At 37.6% G+C, this 20,006-nt stretch overlaps 1 protein-coding gene across 6 annotated transcripts in view; it reads right to left on the bottom strand.

The window, feature by feature from the left end:
- Positions 1-20,006, bottom strand: part of LDAH (lipid droplet associated hydrolase) — a 155,955-nt gene that overhangs the window by 124,317 nt on the left and 11,632 nt on the right. For 5 of the 6 annotated variants that reach the window (XR_002825796.1, XM_023741766.1, XM_023741768.1 and 2 more), the window contains exon 1: positions 6,937-7,284. Coding sequence is in view for 5 of the 6 variants with exons in the window: in XM_023741766.1 (XP_023597534.1) it covers positions 6,937-7,090 (154 nt within the window). In the remaining variant the exon portion in view is untranslated. Of the gene's footprint in view, positions 1-6,936; positions 7,285-20,006 lie in introns of those variants that run through there. The other variant, XM_023741765.1, reaches the window with a different exon arrangement.

Consider the following 20,006-nt stretch of genomic DNA (forward strand, 5'->3'; position numbering starts at 1 on the left):
CCTCTCCAGTTGAAGAAAGGCCTTGTAATCTACTTTGGAAATCCAGCCAATGAAAACCCTATGGATCAGAAAGGTTCAATCCCCAAGCCATCATAGAGATGGCGCAGGACCAGGAAGTGTTTCCTTCCACTGTGCACAGATCATGAGTTGGGGGCTGACTAGACGACAGCTAACAACAACTTCTCCGGTTCTATTATTCCCTTTTACAATACTCCTTTTTATAATATTTTCCAATGTGGAGGCCTGGAGCTACAGACCCCTTAGGCTTGGCAATTCCTAATTAGCCCCTTAGACTTGTGCTACGTCTCTTTCTCCTTTGGCCCACCACTAGAAATTCCATCACACATACAGCAACTTCACACTATGGCCCTCCCAACTCTATTACTTCTTATGTCTATCATAAGTAGAGAAACTTAATCAATATAGATAAACTACTTCTTATTAGGTAAGTCTTCTTAACCTAGCCAAACATTTTAAGTTTTTTAAATGCAGCCGTGGCTTCTTACAGTCCTCTCTTCAAAGTGGCACCTAGTAGCACCAGGTTGGGCAGGTAGCACTCAGATACAGTAAATCCTTTCGAACTGAATCCATGATTGTAACACGGAAAACCAGCTTATAACAGAGACAGAAGTGGTAAGTACAATGCAAAAGGCTTACATATCATTGCATACTTCACCACTTGAATGTTAAGGCCCTATGTTTTACATTTTATCAACCATGAACTAAACTTCCTGGTTGGGAAACCACAAAGAAAAATAAAGGGCCTTTTTTACGCAACTAAAATTAGATACACACACACACACACACACACACATGCACACGCACACAGGTGTAGGGATGTTACAAAACAATCCAAAAAGAAATGCAACTAAAAACATTTTATCAAATGTTTGTATCAAAACATGTTATAGATAAATGTTTGAACACACACCTAGTCAAATACCTGAGCAACATATAACAGAGGCTGAGTGATCATCTCTAGACTCTGATTGCCAATAAACTCTTTTAAGTATTCAACACTGCAACTGCAGACTTCTTGCCTTCCAGATAATTTTGCCACATATCAAGTTAATGTGAGACAGTGGCTTCTGGTAATCACACAGCATCTAGGTAGAGGGTTGCCATGTGGACAGAACTGGAGCCACATCCACAAAGCCGTCTGCTTGAGATATAACCACTGTACTCACAACACAAAACATGTCACGTGATTCTATTATCGTCACATGACCATCTCAGAATTACAATGATTTAAAATGTTCTATAGTTCTAGTTCTTCTGGTCTCATGGCAAAGGAAGCAGTTTTTCATGGAGGCAATTAACCACACATTACATTTTTTCTGTTCCTGACTCTCCTTCTTCTGTTATTCCAGATGAACAGAGACCAACTGTTGTACCCTTGATAACTGCTTGCAAGCTTTTAAGACCTCTACGCAATGAACTAGGAGGTAGAACAGAAGCCCTAACATGCTCTTAGGCCAATTAACCGGGATGTCCCGTAAAACCATGACACTAAATCTCCAAATCAAGGAATCAAATCCTGTGAGGTGTTTGGCTTTACATAAGCAGCCTCAGCAGCTGCTCTTTTTGCTGCTGCTGTTGTTGTAAAATGTATCTAACACATACCATTTGCCAATTTAACTTTTTACAGGTGTGCAACTTATTGACATCAATTACATTAAGCAGCTGTGCAACCATTACCCATAGTCAATGCAGATTTTGCATCACCATAAGCAGAAGCTCAATGCTCCATAAGCAATAACTCCCCTTATCCTCCTCCCTCCTGCCCCTAATAATCACTAATATTCTATCACTGAGCCCCTTCCTCAAAGCCCCTATTCACCCCCCCGCACCATCCTCACCCTTAACAAATTCTTACTTAACAGAGAAAACAGAAGTCAGGAGGTAGATACTTCTTCACTTCCCTCTGACACACTTTCACACTTCTCTAGTTCAGTAACCAATTTCACCACCTTTCTCCCAGCCTCAGAAGGATACCCTTCTCCAGTTTAAGTTAATGTTTCTATTTATTCTCTCAGTTCTATCTTTTACTGTGGCCTCCAAATCTCTGCTCTATGAAATAGCACTTCTCATGCCTATAATTTCAAACTCTCACGACTGGCAGAGTACGTGTATTTTTAATTTTCATAGATTTTGCCAGACTGTTTCCAAAAAGACTGTTACATCCTGGTAGAAGACTTGAAGTTTATTCCTGGAAGAGGTTAAACCAAAGAGAAATTTTGGATTCAGGAACCTTAGGCTTGCTGAGAATGGAAGTACCATAGCGAGAACATGGTTTAGATGAAGTGTTACTAAAAAGTCAAACTCCCAATCTGCTTTGCCCCACTCAGCTCTGAACATCAGCAGTCAGTTTTCCACCCCTCAGTAGGACACTGGAAGATCCCCTGCTGGGAAAACTGAACAATCCAAGAAAGAGCTACAGACACTGAAAGCTGGGAGTTCCCCAGTGAAGAGAGGCTCACCCAGAGTGACCAACCATCCTGGTTTGCCCAGGAGTGTCCTGGTGTTGCACTGGAAGTCCTGTGTCTTGAGTAACTCCTCGGTCCCAGGCAAACTAGGGTGGCTGGTCACCTTAGGCACAGCCATGGGCAAGGTCCACTCTTGAATACAGAACTTCCAATCAGTTTTTTGGTGCCTTGCTCTTAAAAGTGAATGGATAGTCAAAGATTACCAGACATTTGAGGAAAGAGAGGGACTAATGCAAACAAACAGAAAAAAAAAGAAAAGAAACTCAATGAAAACCGCAACAACACAAGAAGCCAAAGAAAATGATACTGCATCCATTAAACAGAAAACTGTTTAACAAAAAAAAAAGGGGGGGGGGGAGAGAAAAAAGAGCTCTTAGAATTGAAGTACATGAGTTTCTAGATTAAAATGGAACCAATTACAAAGTATGAAAACCGCCTGTACCAAAGTATTTCACTGTGAAATTTCAGAATCCTAGAACTAAGAAGGTGGAAAATAATGATTAGTGCCCTCAAAATTCTAAGGAAAAATTACTTCCAGCCTATCATTCTAAAAACATTCTTGACATGCTAGATCTTTAACAGATTACTTCCCAATGTGCCTCTTCTCAGGGAGTCACTAGATGTACTCCACCCAAACAAGAGAATAAATCAAGAAAGAGGAAAATATGGGATTCAGGAAACAGGGGATTTAATCCAGGAGAAAAGCACAGGGAATCCCCAGGATGACAGCTGTGTAGGCCTGGAAAGGAATCACTCCAGACTGGAGCCAGAGAACAGAGAGTCCAGGAGGGGATACCTCCAAGAAAAAAGAAACACTGATTACTCAAACATATTGAGAGGACTTTTGTTTTTTCACTTGTAAGAACAGTATAAGTTAGTGATTAAAACAGGAAAAAAAAAAAAGGAAAAAAAAGAAAAAAAAAAGCAAATATAAGAGACAAACATTAACCCAGGGAAAACAAAAAAGACGTACGAGAGAGGAAATGGAATCATAATATCTTACAGGCTTAGGTGGAAATATGTACGCAGTCATAACAGTAAAGGCACTGGATACTGATCTAACCAAAAACTACAACACAGCCATAAAAGGAAGATTGGGGGAGGGGGAAATATGTTTGTGTTTGGGGAGGGGGAAATTAGGAAAGCTAATCCTCATCTTTCATGGAGGAAGTCAACAGATAATATCGAATATTAAAAGCTCAAGAAACTCAATAAATAGCAACGTAACTATTTCATTTAGAAATACGGACTAAATAACAAAAGAACACACCAGGGCTGAAAGTGTTTGTCTTTGAGGATATTGTTGGAACTAAAAAAGGTGATTCTAAAGATCATAGGGAAAATAAACATGTGAGAAGCCAAAAACTATTCTGAAAAAGAACAAAAGTGACCAAGGACAAGTGCTACCAGATACGTAAAAGTATTATAAAGCTACAGCTATTAAAAAAAACGTACATAAGACGAAGTCTCGCCTCCTCACTTTTAAGGAGAATTCTGGCTATACTTCTTCCAAGACAGATTTGTTCATTCTTCTGGCAGTCCATGATATATTCAATATTCTTCGCCAACACCATAGTTCAAATGAATCAATTCTAATGCCATAATTCAAATGCATCAATTCTATCATGTTATCAGGAGGGGCCAGTCCCCGAAGAAATGATATCATGCTTGGTAAAGTAGAGGGTCAGTGAAAAAGAGGAAGACCCTCAATGAGACAGGCTGATACGGTGGCTGCAAATAGCAAAGACTGGGAGTGTGAGGATGGAGCAGGACTGGGCAGCGTTTCATTCTGCTGTACACAGGGTCACTGTGAGTCGGACCTGACTCGACGGCACCTAACAATGTTAAAAACATGATGAGCACAAGAAGAAAAAGAGTACAGAAACAGGCTTCCAGCCACACAAGAATCCACTTATGTTAAAGTTGGCATTTTAAACCAATAGGGAAAAGACAGGTTATATAATAAAGGTTAATGGGCCAAGTAGAGAGCACTACTGTATAAATTTAAGGAATTTTTCAGCTCTTCCATTTCTGTAAAAAAGTCCATTGGGATTTTGATAGGGATTGCACTCAATATGCAGGTTGCTTTGGGGAGTATTGCCATCTTAAAAATATTAAGTCTTCCAATCCATGAATACAGGATGTGCACTTAAATTACAGATGCATCACATTTAGAGGTTAAAAATGAAACTGCAAAAATATTAGAATTGTACCCTGAAAACGACAAAACACTGTTGAAAGAAATTAAAGAAGACCTAAATAAATGGAAAGATCCTATGTTCATGCAGAAATGAAAAACCAATCCTCACATTTATATGGAATTGCAAGGGGTTCTAAATAGCAAAAAAATAATACTGAAAAAGAAAAACAAAGCTAGAGGACTCAAATGTCCCAATTTCAAACTTACTACAATGATAAAGTTTAGTATCCAGAATATATAAAGAACTCTTATAACTCACTGACGAAAAAGACAAACAATCCAGTTAAACAACGAGCAAGGGACCTGAACCGACATTTTTCCAAAGAAGACATACAAATGGCCAGTAAGCACATAAAAAGATGTTTATCATCATTAGTCATTAAGAAAATGGAAATCAAAACCACAATTTCCTACCCACCAAAATGGCTATAATAAAATAAAATTAAAAAGGAAAATAACAAGTATTGGAAAGAATGTGGAAAATTGGAATCCTTGTACATTGCTGATGAGAATGTAAAATGGTGTAGCTGCTATGGAAAACAGTTAAGCAGTGCCTCAAAAAGTTAACCATAGAATTACATATGACCCAACAATTCTACTCTCAGGTATATACCCAGAAGAACTGAAAACAGGGACTTGAACAGATACTTGTTTACCAATGTTCATAGCAGCACCACTCACAACAGCTACAAGATGGATTTAACTCAAATGTCCCTCAACAGCTGAATAGATAAACAAATTGTGGAATAAACATACAATGGAATATTATTCAGCAATAAAAAAAGAATGAAGTAATGATACATGCTACAATGTGGATGAACCTTGAAAACATTATTCTAAGTGAAAGAAGCCAGACACAAAAGGTCACATACTGTATGATCCCTTTTATATGAAATGACCACAAGACGCAAATCCACAAAGATAGAAAGCAGATTCCCAGTTGCCAGGAGATGGGGAGAAGGAGAAAAGAGGAGTGGTTACATAATTATTTAACGTGTTTTTGTGGGAGAATAAAAAAGTTCTGAAACTTGAGAGGTGGTGGTTGTACAACACTGTGAATGCCCCAAATGGTTAACTGCTGTGTGAATTTCACCTCAATTATTAAAAAAAAAACCACTAGAAGAAAACATGGGAGAAATCTGTATAATCCTGGAGTAGGGAAGGCTTTTCTTAGAAAGTCATAAAACCCAGAAGTCTTAAAGGAAGAAATGAATTTTGACTTCATAACAATGAAACTTACTGCACAACCAAATAAATACTATAAATGTAGTCAATGACTAACCGGGAAAGATTCTTGCTACATATGACAGACAAAGCACAATTTTACTTTAAATATAAAAACCTATTACAAATCAATAAGGAAAACACTGATAACAGTTGAAAAAACGGGCAAGGTTTTCAAACTAGCAGTTAACAGAACAAGAAACACAAATAAGATTATAAACATATGTTCAAACGCACTCATAATTTAAAAAATGCTTTAAATACTTGCAAGCAAGTATCTAGTCCTAACATTCTACTGACAGTGATCTAGCAAAGGCCACAAAGGACCTGGTTCACAAATCCAGTAAACCAAGAAGACAGAATAAATAAATATGCTACAATAAACACATAATCATCTTTAAATGAGAGGAAAAAGTTACTGATAAACTATCAAAAACATTTGATAAAATTCTAAATATTCTAAGTATTGTTAAGGAAAAAAAAAGCAGGTTACAAAATTATATATACATGTGAATATAAATGTGTGCATGTGTATGTGTGTGTATACATACATACATATATATATATATATAAAATAAGCCCTGGTGGCATAGTGATTAAGAGTTCGGTTGCTAACCAAATGATCGGCAGTTTGAATATGCCAGCCACTCCTTGGAAACCCTATGGAGCAGTTCTACTCTGTCCTATAGGGTCTCTATGAGTTGGAATCGAGTGACGGCAACAGGTTTGGTTTTTTATACATATATGTACGTACATACATACATATATATACATATACATATACACACACACACACACACACACAGGACAACATAATATACATATTATAAGTGCATAGAAAAAAAAGAAAAAACCACCAAAGTGTTAACAGTACTTGTTATCAATGGACTGAGTGATTTTTTTTCCTTTTGTAAGATTTCCTGTATTTACCACATTCTCTATAATTAACCTGTAATGGTGTTTTTAAAATCAGAAATAGTTATAAATGTCCATATAAAGTCTCTCACTCAGATTTTCTATACTTACCAGTAATAATGAAAATAAGCACCTTAGGCCTATTGGCACCTTGATCACTTAAGAGGTCAGTCCAGGGCCCACATTTCAGGACCTGGGTTTCAATTCCACAACACAAAACGAATTCCTCATGCACAGGGATTTCTTCCTTGATTTTTGAGTCCATTTCTAGGTAAGGAAAGAAAAACTGTGTGAAGAGTCACTAAAATGTAAAACCTTGAGCTGAAGAAAAGAGTTAAGAATAAAAAAGTCAAATTTCAATATAAGTAGGAAGAGACACCACAAATAGATACGGGAAATAGAAGACTATTTAGCAATTCTGGATTACAGGATTGCAAGAATATTAAAGCAAAATACAAGAGACATAGATTTGACCAAAAAAAAAAAAAAACAACTACAGATGGGTCTGAATCAAAATCGAATTGATCTTCCCCACATCTTCCCCCTCCAGTCTAAATGGGCAATAACTAACCATGGATAACACGTCCACTTTCTCTCTGAGGGAATTCTCTTATAGCTATGGGCTTTACCAGTGAAAAAAGTCCTCCTACCTTCACCTAGTGAAGACTTACGGGGGAAAAAAAAAAGTAGAGGTTATGGCTTGCCCTCATATTTTCCATGGTAGAACTATAAGAGGGACAGTGAACTCCTTTACGGTCTTTTCCTCATTTCAGTGTATGATCATATCCTTCCTCTATTAATCCTCTCTTGTCCCAAATTCCGTAAGCATATCTAATATGTATTATTATTGTTAAGTAGTACATGTATTATAAGTATTATTAAAATACCACATTGTCAAATTATTAAACGTGTCTGTGAAGGAAAAAAAAAACAAGGATATGAGATAACAAGGTGAACAACTTCCTAAATAATCTATGTATGTGCAAAACTGCAGTCCTAAATTATTTCTACCTCCATTTCCACCCCTGCCTTCCCTATGTCTTATCAACAGCACCATGCCTCAGATCACCAGTGGTCTTTCAATTTTCCTCTTTATGCCATTCACTGACAGCTGTCCTGAATTAAGACTCAAAGTACCTTTGTAGGTTTCTCCCCTCCTACGCTTCATACCAACCTTGTACTCCAGGCTGTCTTGTTCCTGCATTTCCTCAGTGTTTTCACATTTTCCTCCTCCTGTAACTTTGCTCATTATTTTATTTCCCAATCACTTACAGAATGCTTTCTGGAATGTGCCAGGTATCAATCTATTGACTCTCAGCTCCAAATCCTTCATTGCCTGCTTTGGGAAAATGGATCTGGGCCCTTTAAATATTTTCCTTTACCAGCTGACATGTTAAGCTTTGTCACTAGAGGGTGCTGGAGAGACGTTACAGAAGGAAGGAGTGTTCTTTCCTGGTTTCAGTGTGCTCTCTCAACAAGTTCCTGCAGAGCTTGCTTTTATTTTTCCCTCCACAGCTCAGCCCCTAGGTTTCTCTAGTGCAGTGGGTTTCCACTGGAGATAATTTTGTTACCAGAGGACATTTAGCAATATTTGAAGATATTTTTTGTTATCATATTGGGGGGGTGGGGGAGTACTACTGGAGCCCCGGTGGCGCAGTTGTTAAGTGTTTGGCTGCTAACTAAAAGGTTGGCTCGAACCCACCAGCCAGAGCTCTATGGGAGAAAGATGTGGCAGTCAGCTTTTGTAAAGATTAGAGCCTTGAAAACCCTATAGGGCAGGTCTACTCTGTCCTATAGGGTTGCCATGAGTCCAGATCAACTCAATGGCAAAGTACAGGTACTACTGGTATCTAGTGGGTAGAAACCAGGGGTGCTGCTAAACAGTCTACAAAACACAGGACACCCCTACAACAAAGAATGATCCAACCCAAAGAGTCACCAGTGCTGAGGCTGAGAAACCCTGCTCCAGTGCTAGGTACCTGTAGCTTTCACCAGCGTCTGGCCAGCCACCATGCATTTTCTCCTTCTCCAGCTCTCTACTTAGGCAGCAGTGGCGTACCCAGAGCCCCAGACGGTACAGGTTTACGCGCCAGACCAGCTCGCTGCTCCCCACAACTCCCTCCAGCCCCATATGCACACAGGGGGGAACCTGCAAGCCTGCCTTCTAAGTGAGCCAACCAGCCAATCCTTGTCCTACACAGCAGCCTGGAACTGCCCTGGCCCAAGCCATACACAACAGCACTCTAGGTTCTTTCACAGGATGGTCTCTCCAACTCCTGGTTCCAGCAGCACCCAAAGTGATAACCCAACTCTCTCAGTGCAGCCAATTCCCTCTGTGCCCACCTACCAGTCTCAACCTGCCTGAGCTCTGAGACCTGTTCTATGGCTCTCCCGACACGGACTCCATACACTCCAAGTCTCACGCCTCAGCGGTGCTTTGACTCCCTCTGCGTACCCTCCCAACCGCCTTGGCTTGCCTGTTGACACAGTGACTGTGGGCCAGCTCTGGCCCAGGCAACCCAGCAAATCTCTCTACCATCCAATGGGCTGTAACCAAACCTTCTTCAATGAAGTCTGAAACCTTGTTCCAAATTTTCTCTTCTTTGGGTGCTTTCCCTCAACCTCAGGGTATCTTTCAGAGTTCTCTTGCCATCTTTATAGCTGCTCTCCTATCACAACTTAATAATTCTTTATATTAAACTCCCCACTTAAATTACTGTGTAGCACAAAAAAAAAAAAAAAAGACCAATTTACTGGCCTGAAAGAGACTGGAGAAACCCCGAGAGTATGGCCCCCAGACACCCTTTTAGCTCACTGGTGAAGTCACTTCTGAGGTTCACCATTCAGCCAGGGATTGGACAGCCCCATAAAACAAAATGGGACCAATGAGGCACAGCAGTCCAGGGACAACGGTCAGAAGGCAGAAGGGGACAGGAAAGCTGGTGATAGGGAACCCAAGTTTGAGTAAGGACAGTGTTGACATGTAGTGGGGTTGTTAACCATTGTCATAGGGCAACACATGTACTGTTTAATGAGAAACTATTTTGTTCTGTAAACCTTCATCTAAAGTGAGAATAAGAGCACAATTGAAGAATGTAATCAATGTCACTGAACTGTGCATGTAGAAATTTTTGAAATGGTGTATCTCTGGCTATGTATATTTTCACCAGAAAAAAAGTTCGAGAAGAGAGAGGGTTGACACGTTGTGGGGCTGTTAACCAATGTCATAAAACAATATGTGTACTGACTGTTTATCGAGAAACTATCTGTTCTGTAAACCTTCACCTAAAGTACAATAAAAAATAAATAAATAAATAAAAATTACTGTGTAGTTTCTGAATCCTGATTGGACCCAAACTGATACAGCCCTCATTTGGCTATCCAGATTTTCCTCTTCAAATCTTCCTCATGTTAGTACAAATCCTTGTTTTCTGAATGAGGTCTTCACTGAGCACCCCAGCTGAAGGAAATCTCCCCTTCCTCTAAACTCATAGCATCTGTGTTTATCATAACCTGGCCATGATAAGGTAGCCTGTTAGGCTTTACTGGCAGATCAATACACTTGTTATTCATGTTATGGTACACTCTCCCCGACCTAAGTACTTACTATTAGCCCCCGAGTCATCACCACAAGCACTACCTGTCCCTCCCCAGAGTGAACACCTTAAGGTAAACTGGATGTTGGTTAGGATGTGATGACGGGAAAGTTCACGTATTACTGGTAATAATGAAAACAGGCTTTAGAAAGCAATCTGGCAGCATGGAACAATACCCATAAAGGGCATAACTTTGATTCAGTAATTTTGAGAAATCAATTCTAAAAAAAAAAAAAAAATATTTATTTAAAGACTAGTTGCATGGGATGCTATTTATAACAGTGAAAAACTGAAGAACCTAAATGTCCATTAATGAAGGAATAGTTAAGTACATTATGATAAACGATTATACAGCCACTAAAAATGATATATATGATTCAACATTAGGGGTGTGATTAAGTAAATTCTAGTTCAATCTTATGATCAAATATTATATTCCATCAAAACTGTTCTGCTAAATTGATTATAACTCATCCATCTGCTTTCTAAAGTTTCTAAAATTTCACTTCTCTTGTCTGCTGTTATGTTACCTCTTCCATTCTCTGTGTTTATGCCTTTACTACTTTTACTGTCATTTTAGTGGTAAGTTTAGGGAAGAAAAAGAAATAAATGCATATGTTCCAACATCCATGTTTAACCAAGAGTCCAAAATTAATTTTCTTTAATAAAAGAAAGACTTACAGAAAATGAAAAATTCTTAGTAAAACAGCATGGAACCCCTCTCCGCTCAAAATATATTGACTAAATAAATAAAAGTATCATTTAAACTTTTGTTATGGAGTAGTTTTTAGTTCACTAATAAATGTCATTGTAGCCCAGTCTCTAAAAGTATCACAAAACACAGTACGTTTACAAAAGTCTTCTGACATTTATAATGTGTTAGAAACAACATTATATTCAGCTGTTTTACACAGTGTTAGATTAGAGCACTGACAGAGAAGACACTGGCTAACCTTAACACTTTCATCAGGAGAGAACCCAAAGTTATTAAGTGCATTCAACTCATAAATATGAAAACTTCAAGTAAATGCCATCTTGGGAGTTTGAGCAGTCATAAAATTACTGAGAATTCAAGTAGATATGAAACTTCAACTCCGTCTATAAAAGTTGGAAAACAAACAAAAACCACACTGTAGCTCTAAAAACACCTCAAATAAAAGAAAACTAAGGAACAGATTAACATATGTATTTATAAACTATTTTTTCATTTTACTTCACTTCTGTGCTACTTAATCCCACATACCACATGAAAAAAGCAAAGGAAATCCTAAATACAGTATTCAAATTCTTCCTTACCCAAGAATCCAAGGTCCTTTAGTTCTGCAAAGAAGTGTCAGGTTAATAAATGGCAATGAGTTGTAATTATGTATAGTTAAAAGGTGATGGCCCAAATTTCAGCCACAGCTTATGCACAATCTTTAATTGAAATCAGTTTTGATAAGCAGCCAAGACTTCTGCTGGATAAAAACCAAGTATGGATACAGCACGCCTTAAGTTTCCTAAATATAGGGGTCCATTTACTTATATCAATGAGTCTTTAACTTTATTTAGTAAGAGAATCTTTTTTCCAGTTAAACCTTATGCAAACCAAGATAATATACAGTCTCAAAATATATAAAGTAAAAACTGACAAAACTAAATGGAGAAATAGATAAATCCACAATTATAGTGGGAGATTTTAACACACCCCTCTCAGTATCTGATAGAATCCAACCAACCAAACCAACTGGTTGCCATCAAGTCCATTCTGACTGGCAGCAACTCTACAGGACATAACAGAACTGCCCAATAGAGTTTCCAAGGAGTGGCTGGTGGACTCCAACTGCTGAGTTTTTGGTTAGCAGCTGAGCTCTTAACCATTGCACCACCAGGGACCCTCAGAATAAGTAAACAAAATCAATAAATATATAGAAAATTTGTATAATTAATAAACTTGAATTGACTGATATATAAAACTCTATACCAGCCTGGAGTAAAGGAGAATGAAGAACACCAAAGTCACAAGGAAAGTATTAGCCCAAGAGACAGAAAGGGCCACATAAACCAGAGACTGCATCAGCCTGAGACCAGAAGAAGCAGATGGTGCCCGGCTACCACAAATGACCGCCCTGACAGGGAACACAACAGAGAGTCCCTGATGGAGCAGGGGAAAAGTGGGGAGCAGAACTCAAATTCTAGTAACAAGACCAGATTTAATGGTCTGACTGAGACTGGAGGAACCCGAAAAAGCATGGCCCCCAGACTCTGTCTACCCAGAACTAAAACCATTCCTGAGGCCAACTCTTCAGACAAAGATTAGACTGGGCTATGGGACATTAAGTGAGGAGTGTGTTTCTTAGCTCAAGTAGATACATGAGACTGGATGGGCAGCTTCTGTCCGGAGGTAAGATGGGAGGGCAGAGAGGGTCAGGAGCTGCTTGGGTGGACACGAGAGATTGGGGTGGAGGGGTGGAGTGTGCTGTCACAGTATAGGGAGAGCAATTAGGGTCACATAACAGTGTATGTATAAATTTTTGTATGAGAGATTAACTTGAATTGTAAACTTTCACTTAAAGTACAACAATTAAAAAAAAACAGAAAAAACTCTATACCAAATAACTGCAAAATAACCCCACATTCTTTTCAAGTGCACATGAAACACTTACCAAACTGACCATACATGTTGGGTGCCACTGAGTTGATTTTCAACTCATAACGACCCCACATGACAGAGTACAACTGCTCTATAGGGTTTTCTAGGCTGTAATCTTTACAGGAACAGACTGCCAGGTCTTCTTCCCAAAGAGCTGCTGGGTAAGTTTGAACTGGCAACCTTTCAGTTGACAGCCAAGCACTTAACTGTTGTGCCACCAGGGCTTCTTCTTAACTATACTAGGTCATAAAGCAAGTTTTGGCAAATTTCAAAAGACTGAAATAATATAGAGTATGCTCTCTAACCACAATGGAATTAAGCTAAAAATGAATAACAAAAATGACAAGAAAATCCTCATATTTTAGGAAATTAAGCAATACGCTTCTAGATAACTGATGAGTCAAAGAAGAAATCAAATATACTTTAGAAGTGAACGATAATGAAAGAAGTGAAAATGAAAATATGCCATATCAAAATATATGGGATGCAGATAAAGGCATGCCTACGGGAAAACTGAAAGTCTTAACAAAAAAACCCAAACCCATTGCCATCAAGTCGATTTTGACTCACAGCGACCCTATAGGACAGAGTAGAACTGCTCCATAGGGTTTCCAAGACTGTAAATCTTTACAGAAGCAGACCGTCACATCTTTCTACCGCAGAGCGGCTGGTAGGTTCAAACTGCCAATCTTTCAGTTAGCAGCCAAGTGCTTAACCACTGCACCACCAGACTGAAAACTGAGGATCTAAGCATCTATTTTAAGACAATTCAAAAAAGAAAGAATAGGCTTTTCAACAAATGTTGCTGGAACAGCTGGACATCCACATGCCTACAAAAAAAAAAAAAAACCCGAATCTAACTAAACTAAATCAAAGAAGAAAATAATAAAGAGCAGAAATTAATGGGATAGGAAAAACGTATACTAGAGCAGATTAACAAAACCAAAAGTTTGCTCTTTGAAGAGACCTATAAATAAATAACACCTGATAAGACTCATCAAGAAAAGTGAAGGCACAAAAAAATAATACCAGATCAGTCAAACCATAGACAGGCCCATAAAATGAACAATAACACCCAAGAGGAATATGTGCTCCTTAGAACAATCAGTTATAAGAGATCAAAAGGGCAACATTTGCCCAAAAGCAAAAATGAGAAGGCAGGAAGCGATAGACAATCAGGACGAAAGAAAACTGAGAACTTAGAACAGAAGTGGGGAGAGTGCTAACACACTGTAGGGAAAGAAACCAATATCACGGGACACGTTAGGTAGAAACTACTGAATAGGAAACTAATTTGCTCTGTAAAATTTTCACCTAATAAACAATAAAAAAATTTTTTAAATTAAAAAAAAAAAAAACCAGAAATGAATAAAAGACATCACTTCAGATCCCACAGACGTAAAAAAAAAAAAAACAGAAGAATATTATTAGGAGAACTCACACTTCTGATTTTGAAACATACTATAAAGCTACAGTAACCAAAACAACATGGTTTTGGTATAATGAAAGACATACAGACAAATGGAATACAATTAAGAGTGCAGAAATAAACTCATACATCTATGCTCAACTGATTTGCTACAAGGGTGCTAAGTCCATTAAGTGGGAAAAGAGGAGTCTCTTCAATAAATGGTGATAGGAAAATTAGATTTCCACATGAAAAAGAATGAAACACGATCCATGCCTAACACCATGTACAGAAAACAATTCAAAATGGATCAAGGACCTGAACATGAGAACTAAAACCATAAAACTCATAGAAGAAAACATAGGGGTTTGGTTACAAGATCTAGTTTTTAATAATGGACTATCAGTTATGACACGAAAAGCATGAGCAGCCAAAGACAAAATAGATAAATGTGACCTCAAAAATTTAAATGCTTTTGTTCATCAAAGGACTCCATCAACAAAGTGAAAAGACAACCTACAGAACAGGAGAAAAATTTTCAGAATCATGTATATGTTAAGAGCTTAATATCCAAAATACATTAAAAAAGTCTACAACAACAAAAAGACAAAGAACTCAATCTAAAAACTGAGCAAGACTTGAACAGACATTTCACCATTGTTGCGGTTGTTGTTACCTGCCATCAAGTCAATTATGACTCATGCAACCCCACGTGCGCACAAGAGAACTGCTGTGTAGGGTTTTCAAGGCTGTGACCTTTCGGCAGCAGATCACCAGGTCCATCCTCTGACGCATCTCTGGGTGGGTTTGAAGACCCAACCTTCTGGCTAGTAGTTGAGCACTTAACCAGGAGATGTAAATCAAAACCACAATGAGATACCACTTTATCCCTATCAGAATGGCTATTAAAAGCAAAAAAAAGTAAAAAAAGAAACAGGAAAACAACAGGTATTGGCGAGGTCTGGAGAAACTGGAACTCTCGTCCATTGCCGGTGGGGAATGCAAAGTGGTACAGCCACTGTGGAAAATAGTTTGGTGGTTCCTCAAAAAGTTGAACATAGCAATGTTCAACTACCATGTGATCCAGCAATCCTAATCCTAGGTATACCCAAAAGAATTGAAAGCAAACAGAAACCTGTACGCCAATGTTCACTGTAGCACTGTGCACGATAGCCAAAATATGGAAAGGTAAATATCCATCAACAAATGACTGGATAAACAAAATGTGGTATATCCATACAATGGAATATTAGCCATAAAGAGAAATGAAGTCCTGATATATGCCACAATATGGATGAACACTGAAAACATTACACTGAGTGAAATAAATCAATCACAAAAGGACAAATAGTGTATGATCTCACTTATACAAAATAGGCAAATAGAAACCAGAGGTAAATCGGGCGTTACTGCTTAGAGGACACTGAGTTTATGTTAATGGTGGTGGAATGATTCTGAAAAAGACAGTGATAACGGTTGCACAACATGAAGAATGTAATCAATGTCACTGAATAATAAATGTAAAATTGTTGAATTGGCAAAAGTTCTGTTACGTATATTTTTACCACAAGAAAAAAGAATATTATGCCAATATATTTGACATGGCAATTTTTTTTTAAAACGATGCAAAAAACAGAAAACTATTAATAGTTCTATAGCTATTAAATATATTAAATTCATAATAGATGATAGACCCAACAGTTAAGAAATAAATAATACCAATCTTACATAAAGTTGTTCAAAGAATAGAAAAAGAGAGATCACACTGCAACTCATTTTATGAGACCAGCAAGACCCTGCTATCGACACCTGAGGAGGACATTACCAGAAGGGAAAATTATGGGCCAGTCTCTCTCAGGAACACAGATGCAAAAACTCTACTCAAAATATCTGCAGACCTAATCCTGTGATATATAAAAGGGTAATACATTACAACCAAACTGTATAAAAACCAGAAATGCAAGGTTATTAAAACACTCAACATTTAATCAATTTCATTTACCACTTCAACAAAATTAAAGAGAAAAATCATATAATCACTTCAACAGATTCAGAAAATATATTAAAAAATCCATTATGCATTAATGAAAAAAACCCTCTTAGAAAGGAGAAATAGAAGGGATCTTCTTTTATGAAATATAAGTTATCTATTAAGAGAATGAAAAGACAAGCCACAGACTGGAAGAAAATATTTGCAAAACATGTATCCGGTAAAGGACTTGTATCCAAAATAAACAAAGGAACTCTTTCTTTTTAAACAGTATTTTATTGTGTTTTCAGTGAAAATTTATGTGGCAGTTTAGTTTCCCATTCAACAATTCCTAAACAAATTGTTCAGTGACGGTTGACGTGTTGTGGGGTTGTTGGCCAGTGTCATGGAACCGTATGTGTACTACTGTTTCATGGGAAACTATTTGTTCTGTGGGCCTTCACCTGAAGTACAATAAAAAAATTGAAAAAAAATTGTTCAGTGACATTGATTACATTCTTCACAATGTGTGAACATCCTCATTATTTCCATCCTGGTTGCTTCATTTCAAAGGAACTCTAACACACTTATAAGAAAACAAACAACTCAATTACAAAACGAGCAGAGAACTGGACACCTTAGCAAAAAAACACACACAGATGGCAAATAAGCATATGAAAAGATGCACATCATACATCATCAGGGAATTGCAAATTAAAATAACAATGATACACAAATATGTGTAAGCTAAATAACACGCTAGTAAGCAACCAATGGAACCCTGATGGCACAGTAGTTAAGTGATACAGCTGCTAACCAAAAGGTCAGCAATTCAAATCCACCAGCCACTCCTTGGAAACCCTATAGGGCAGTTCTACTCGGTCCTCTAGGGTCCCTATGGGTTAGAATCAACTCAATAGCAATGGCTTTGAAAAAAAAAAAATTTTTTTAAGCAACCAATGGGTCAAAGAAGAAATAAACAGAGAAATAAAAAAATACTTAGGGTTGAAGTAGAATGAAAGTACAACATACCAAAACTTACGGGATGCAGCAAAGGCAGTACTCAGATGGAAATTTATAGCAATAAACACCTACATTAAAAAAGAAGAAAGATCCCAAATTAATAGCCTAACTCTACAACTTGAGGAACTAGAAAAAGAAGAGTAAACTATGCCCAAGGCTACCAGAAGAAAGGAAATAATAAAGTTCAGAGCAAAAACAAAATGAAATAGAGAAGAGCAAAACAGAGAATCAACAAAACCAGAGTTGGTTTTTTGAAAAGATCAATAAAATCAACAAACCTTTGGCTAGAATGACAAAGAACAACAGAGCGAAGATGCAAACATCTAAAATTAGACATGAAAATGGGGATATTACAACAGACCTTACGGAAACAAAAAGGATTGTAAGGGAATACTATGAACAGTTGTTGTATGCCAAATAATTAGATAACTTACAGGAAATGAACAAACTCCTTGAAACACATAAACTCCCTACATTTACTCAAGAAGAACTAGCAGATCTCAACAGACCCTAAGTGATGAGACAGAATCAGTAATCAAACACTTCCCAACAAAGAAAAGTCCTGGACCAGATGGCTTCACTAAGAAATTTACCAAACATTTATAGAAGAAGTGACTCTAATCCTCCCTAACTCATTCTACGAGGCAAGCATAACCCTGATACCAAAGCCAGACAGGGCACCACAAAAAAAGAAAACTACAGACCGATATATCCAATAAAATACTAACAAACCACATCCAAAAACGTATTAAAAGGATTCTATACCATGATCAAGTGAGATTTATCCCAGGAGCGCAAGGGTGGTTACAGATTAGAAAATCAAACAATGTAATACACCACATTAATAGAACAAAGGAAAATAACCACATGATCATCTCAATCAATGCAGAAAATGCTCTGGACAAAATTTAACACCCTTTTGTAATAAAAACAACAAGATAAAGATAGGAGGAAAATTCCTCAATATAATAAAAGACATTTATGAAAAACCTACAGGTAACATCACACAGTGATGGACTGACACAGTGGCTGCAACAAGGGCTCAAACATAACATTTGTGAGGATGGCACAGGACTGGGCAGTGTTTCGTTCTGTTGTACATGGGGTTGCTGTGAGCTAGAACCGACTCGACAGCACCTAACAACAACATCACACTCAACAGATAAGGACTGAGAGCTTCCTCAGCAGGATCAGGAACAAGAAAGAGATGTCCACTCTCACCACTGCTATTTGACATCCTTCTGGAAGTCCTAGCCAGAGCAAGTAGGCTAAGGAAAAAAAAGGGGGGGGAATTTTTTTACTTCCTGCTTCAAATTGGGAAGCAGGAAGTAAAACTATCCCTTTTCACAGATGACAAGATCCTATACATAGAAACCCCTCAAAGAATCCACAAGAAAGCTATCAGAACTAATAAACGAATTCAGCAAAGTAGCAGGGTACAAGGTCAACACACAAAATCAGGTGAGTTTCTGTACATCAGCAATGAGCAAGTGGGAAAGAAAATTAAGGAAACATTACCATTTACAGTAGCACCTAAAAGAATAGAGCATCTAGGAATAAGTCTAACCAGGAAGGTGAAAGGCTTATATACAGAAAACTATAAAACATTGCTAAATTAAAGAATACCTAAATAAATGGAAGGACATTCTGTGTTCATGGATTGGGAGCCTTCATATAGCTAAGATGTCAATACTATCCAAAGCAATTTATAAATTTAATGCAATCCCCATCAACATTCCAACAGCCTTCTTTACAGAAATGGAAGAGCCAATTCTCACATGTATATGGAAGGACAACAAACCCCCAAATAGCTAATCCTGAAGAAGGCTAAAGTAGGACTCACTTTCTGATTACAAAACATACTATAAGACACAGTAATTAAAACAGCCTGGTACTGGTATAATAATAGACATACAGAGCAATGGAATAGAATTGAGAGCACAGAAAAAAATCCATACATCTATGGTCAATTGATTTTTGACAAGGGTGCTAAGTCAATTAAATGGGGAAGAAAGAGTTTCTTCAATAAATGGTGCCAGGAAAATTGCATTTCCACATGCAGAAGAATGAATCAGGATCCATTCCTAACACTATACACAAAAAAAATTCAAAATGGATCAAGGACCTGTATGTGAAAACTAAAACCATAAAATTCTTAGAAGAAAATATAGGGGTGTGGCTGTGGGACCTAGTTTTTAATGATGGACTGTCAGATACAAAAACAACAGCATGAGCAGGAAAAGACAAAATAGATAAATGGGATCTCATAAAGATTAACTACTTTTGTTCATCAAAGGACTTTATCAACAAAGTAAAAAGATAACCTACAGAATAGGAGAAAATTTTCAGGAACCAGATATCCAACAAAGGTCTAATATCCAAAATACATAAAAAAAGTTCTACAACTTAATAAAAAAAAAAGACAAACAACTCAATCCAAAAAACGGGCAAAGGACTCGGACATTTCACCAAAGAGGATATGCAAATGGCCAACAAGGCCTCTGATTAGTTTTCTATTGCTACTGTAATGAATTACCACAAACTGTGTGTGTG

The sequence above is a fragment of the Trichechus manatus genome, unplaced genomic scaffold (assembly GCF_000243295.1).
Source record: "Trichechus manatus latirostris isolate Lorelei unplaced genomic scaffold, TriManLat1.0 scaffold00189, whole genome shotgun sequence".
NCBI lineage: Eukaryota > Metazoa > Chordata > Mammalia > Sirenia > Trichechidae > Trichechus > Trichechus manatus.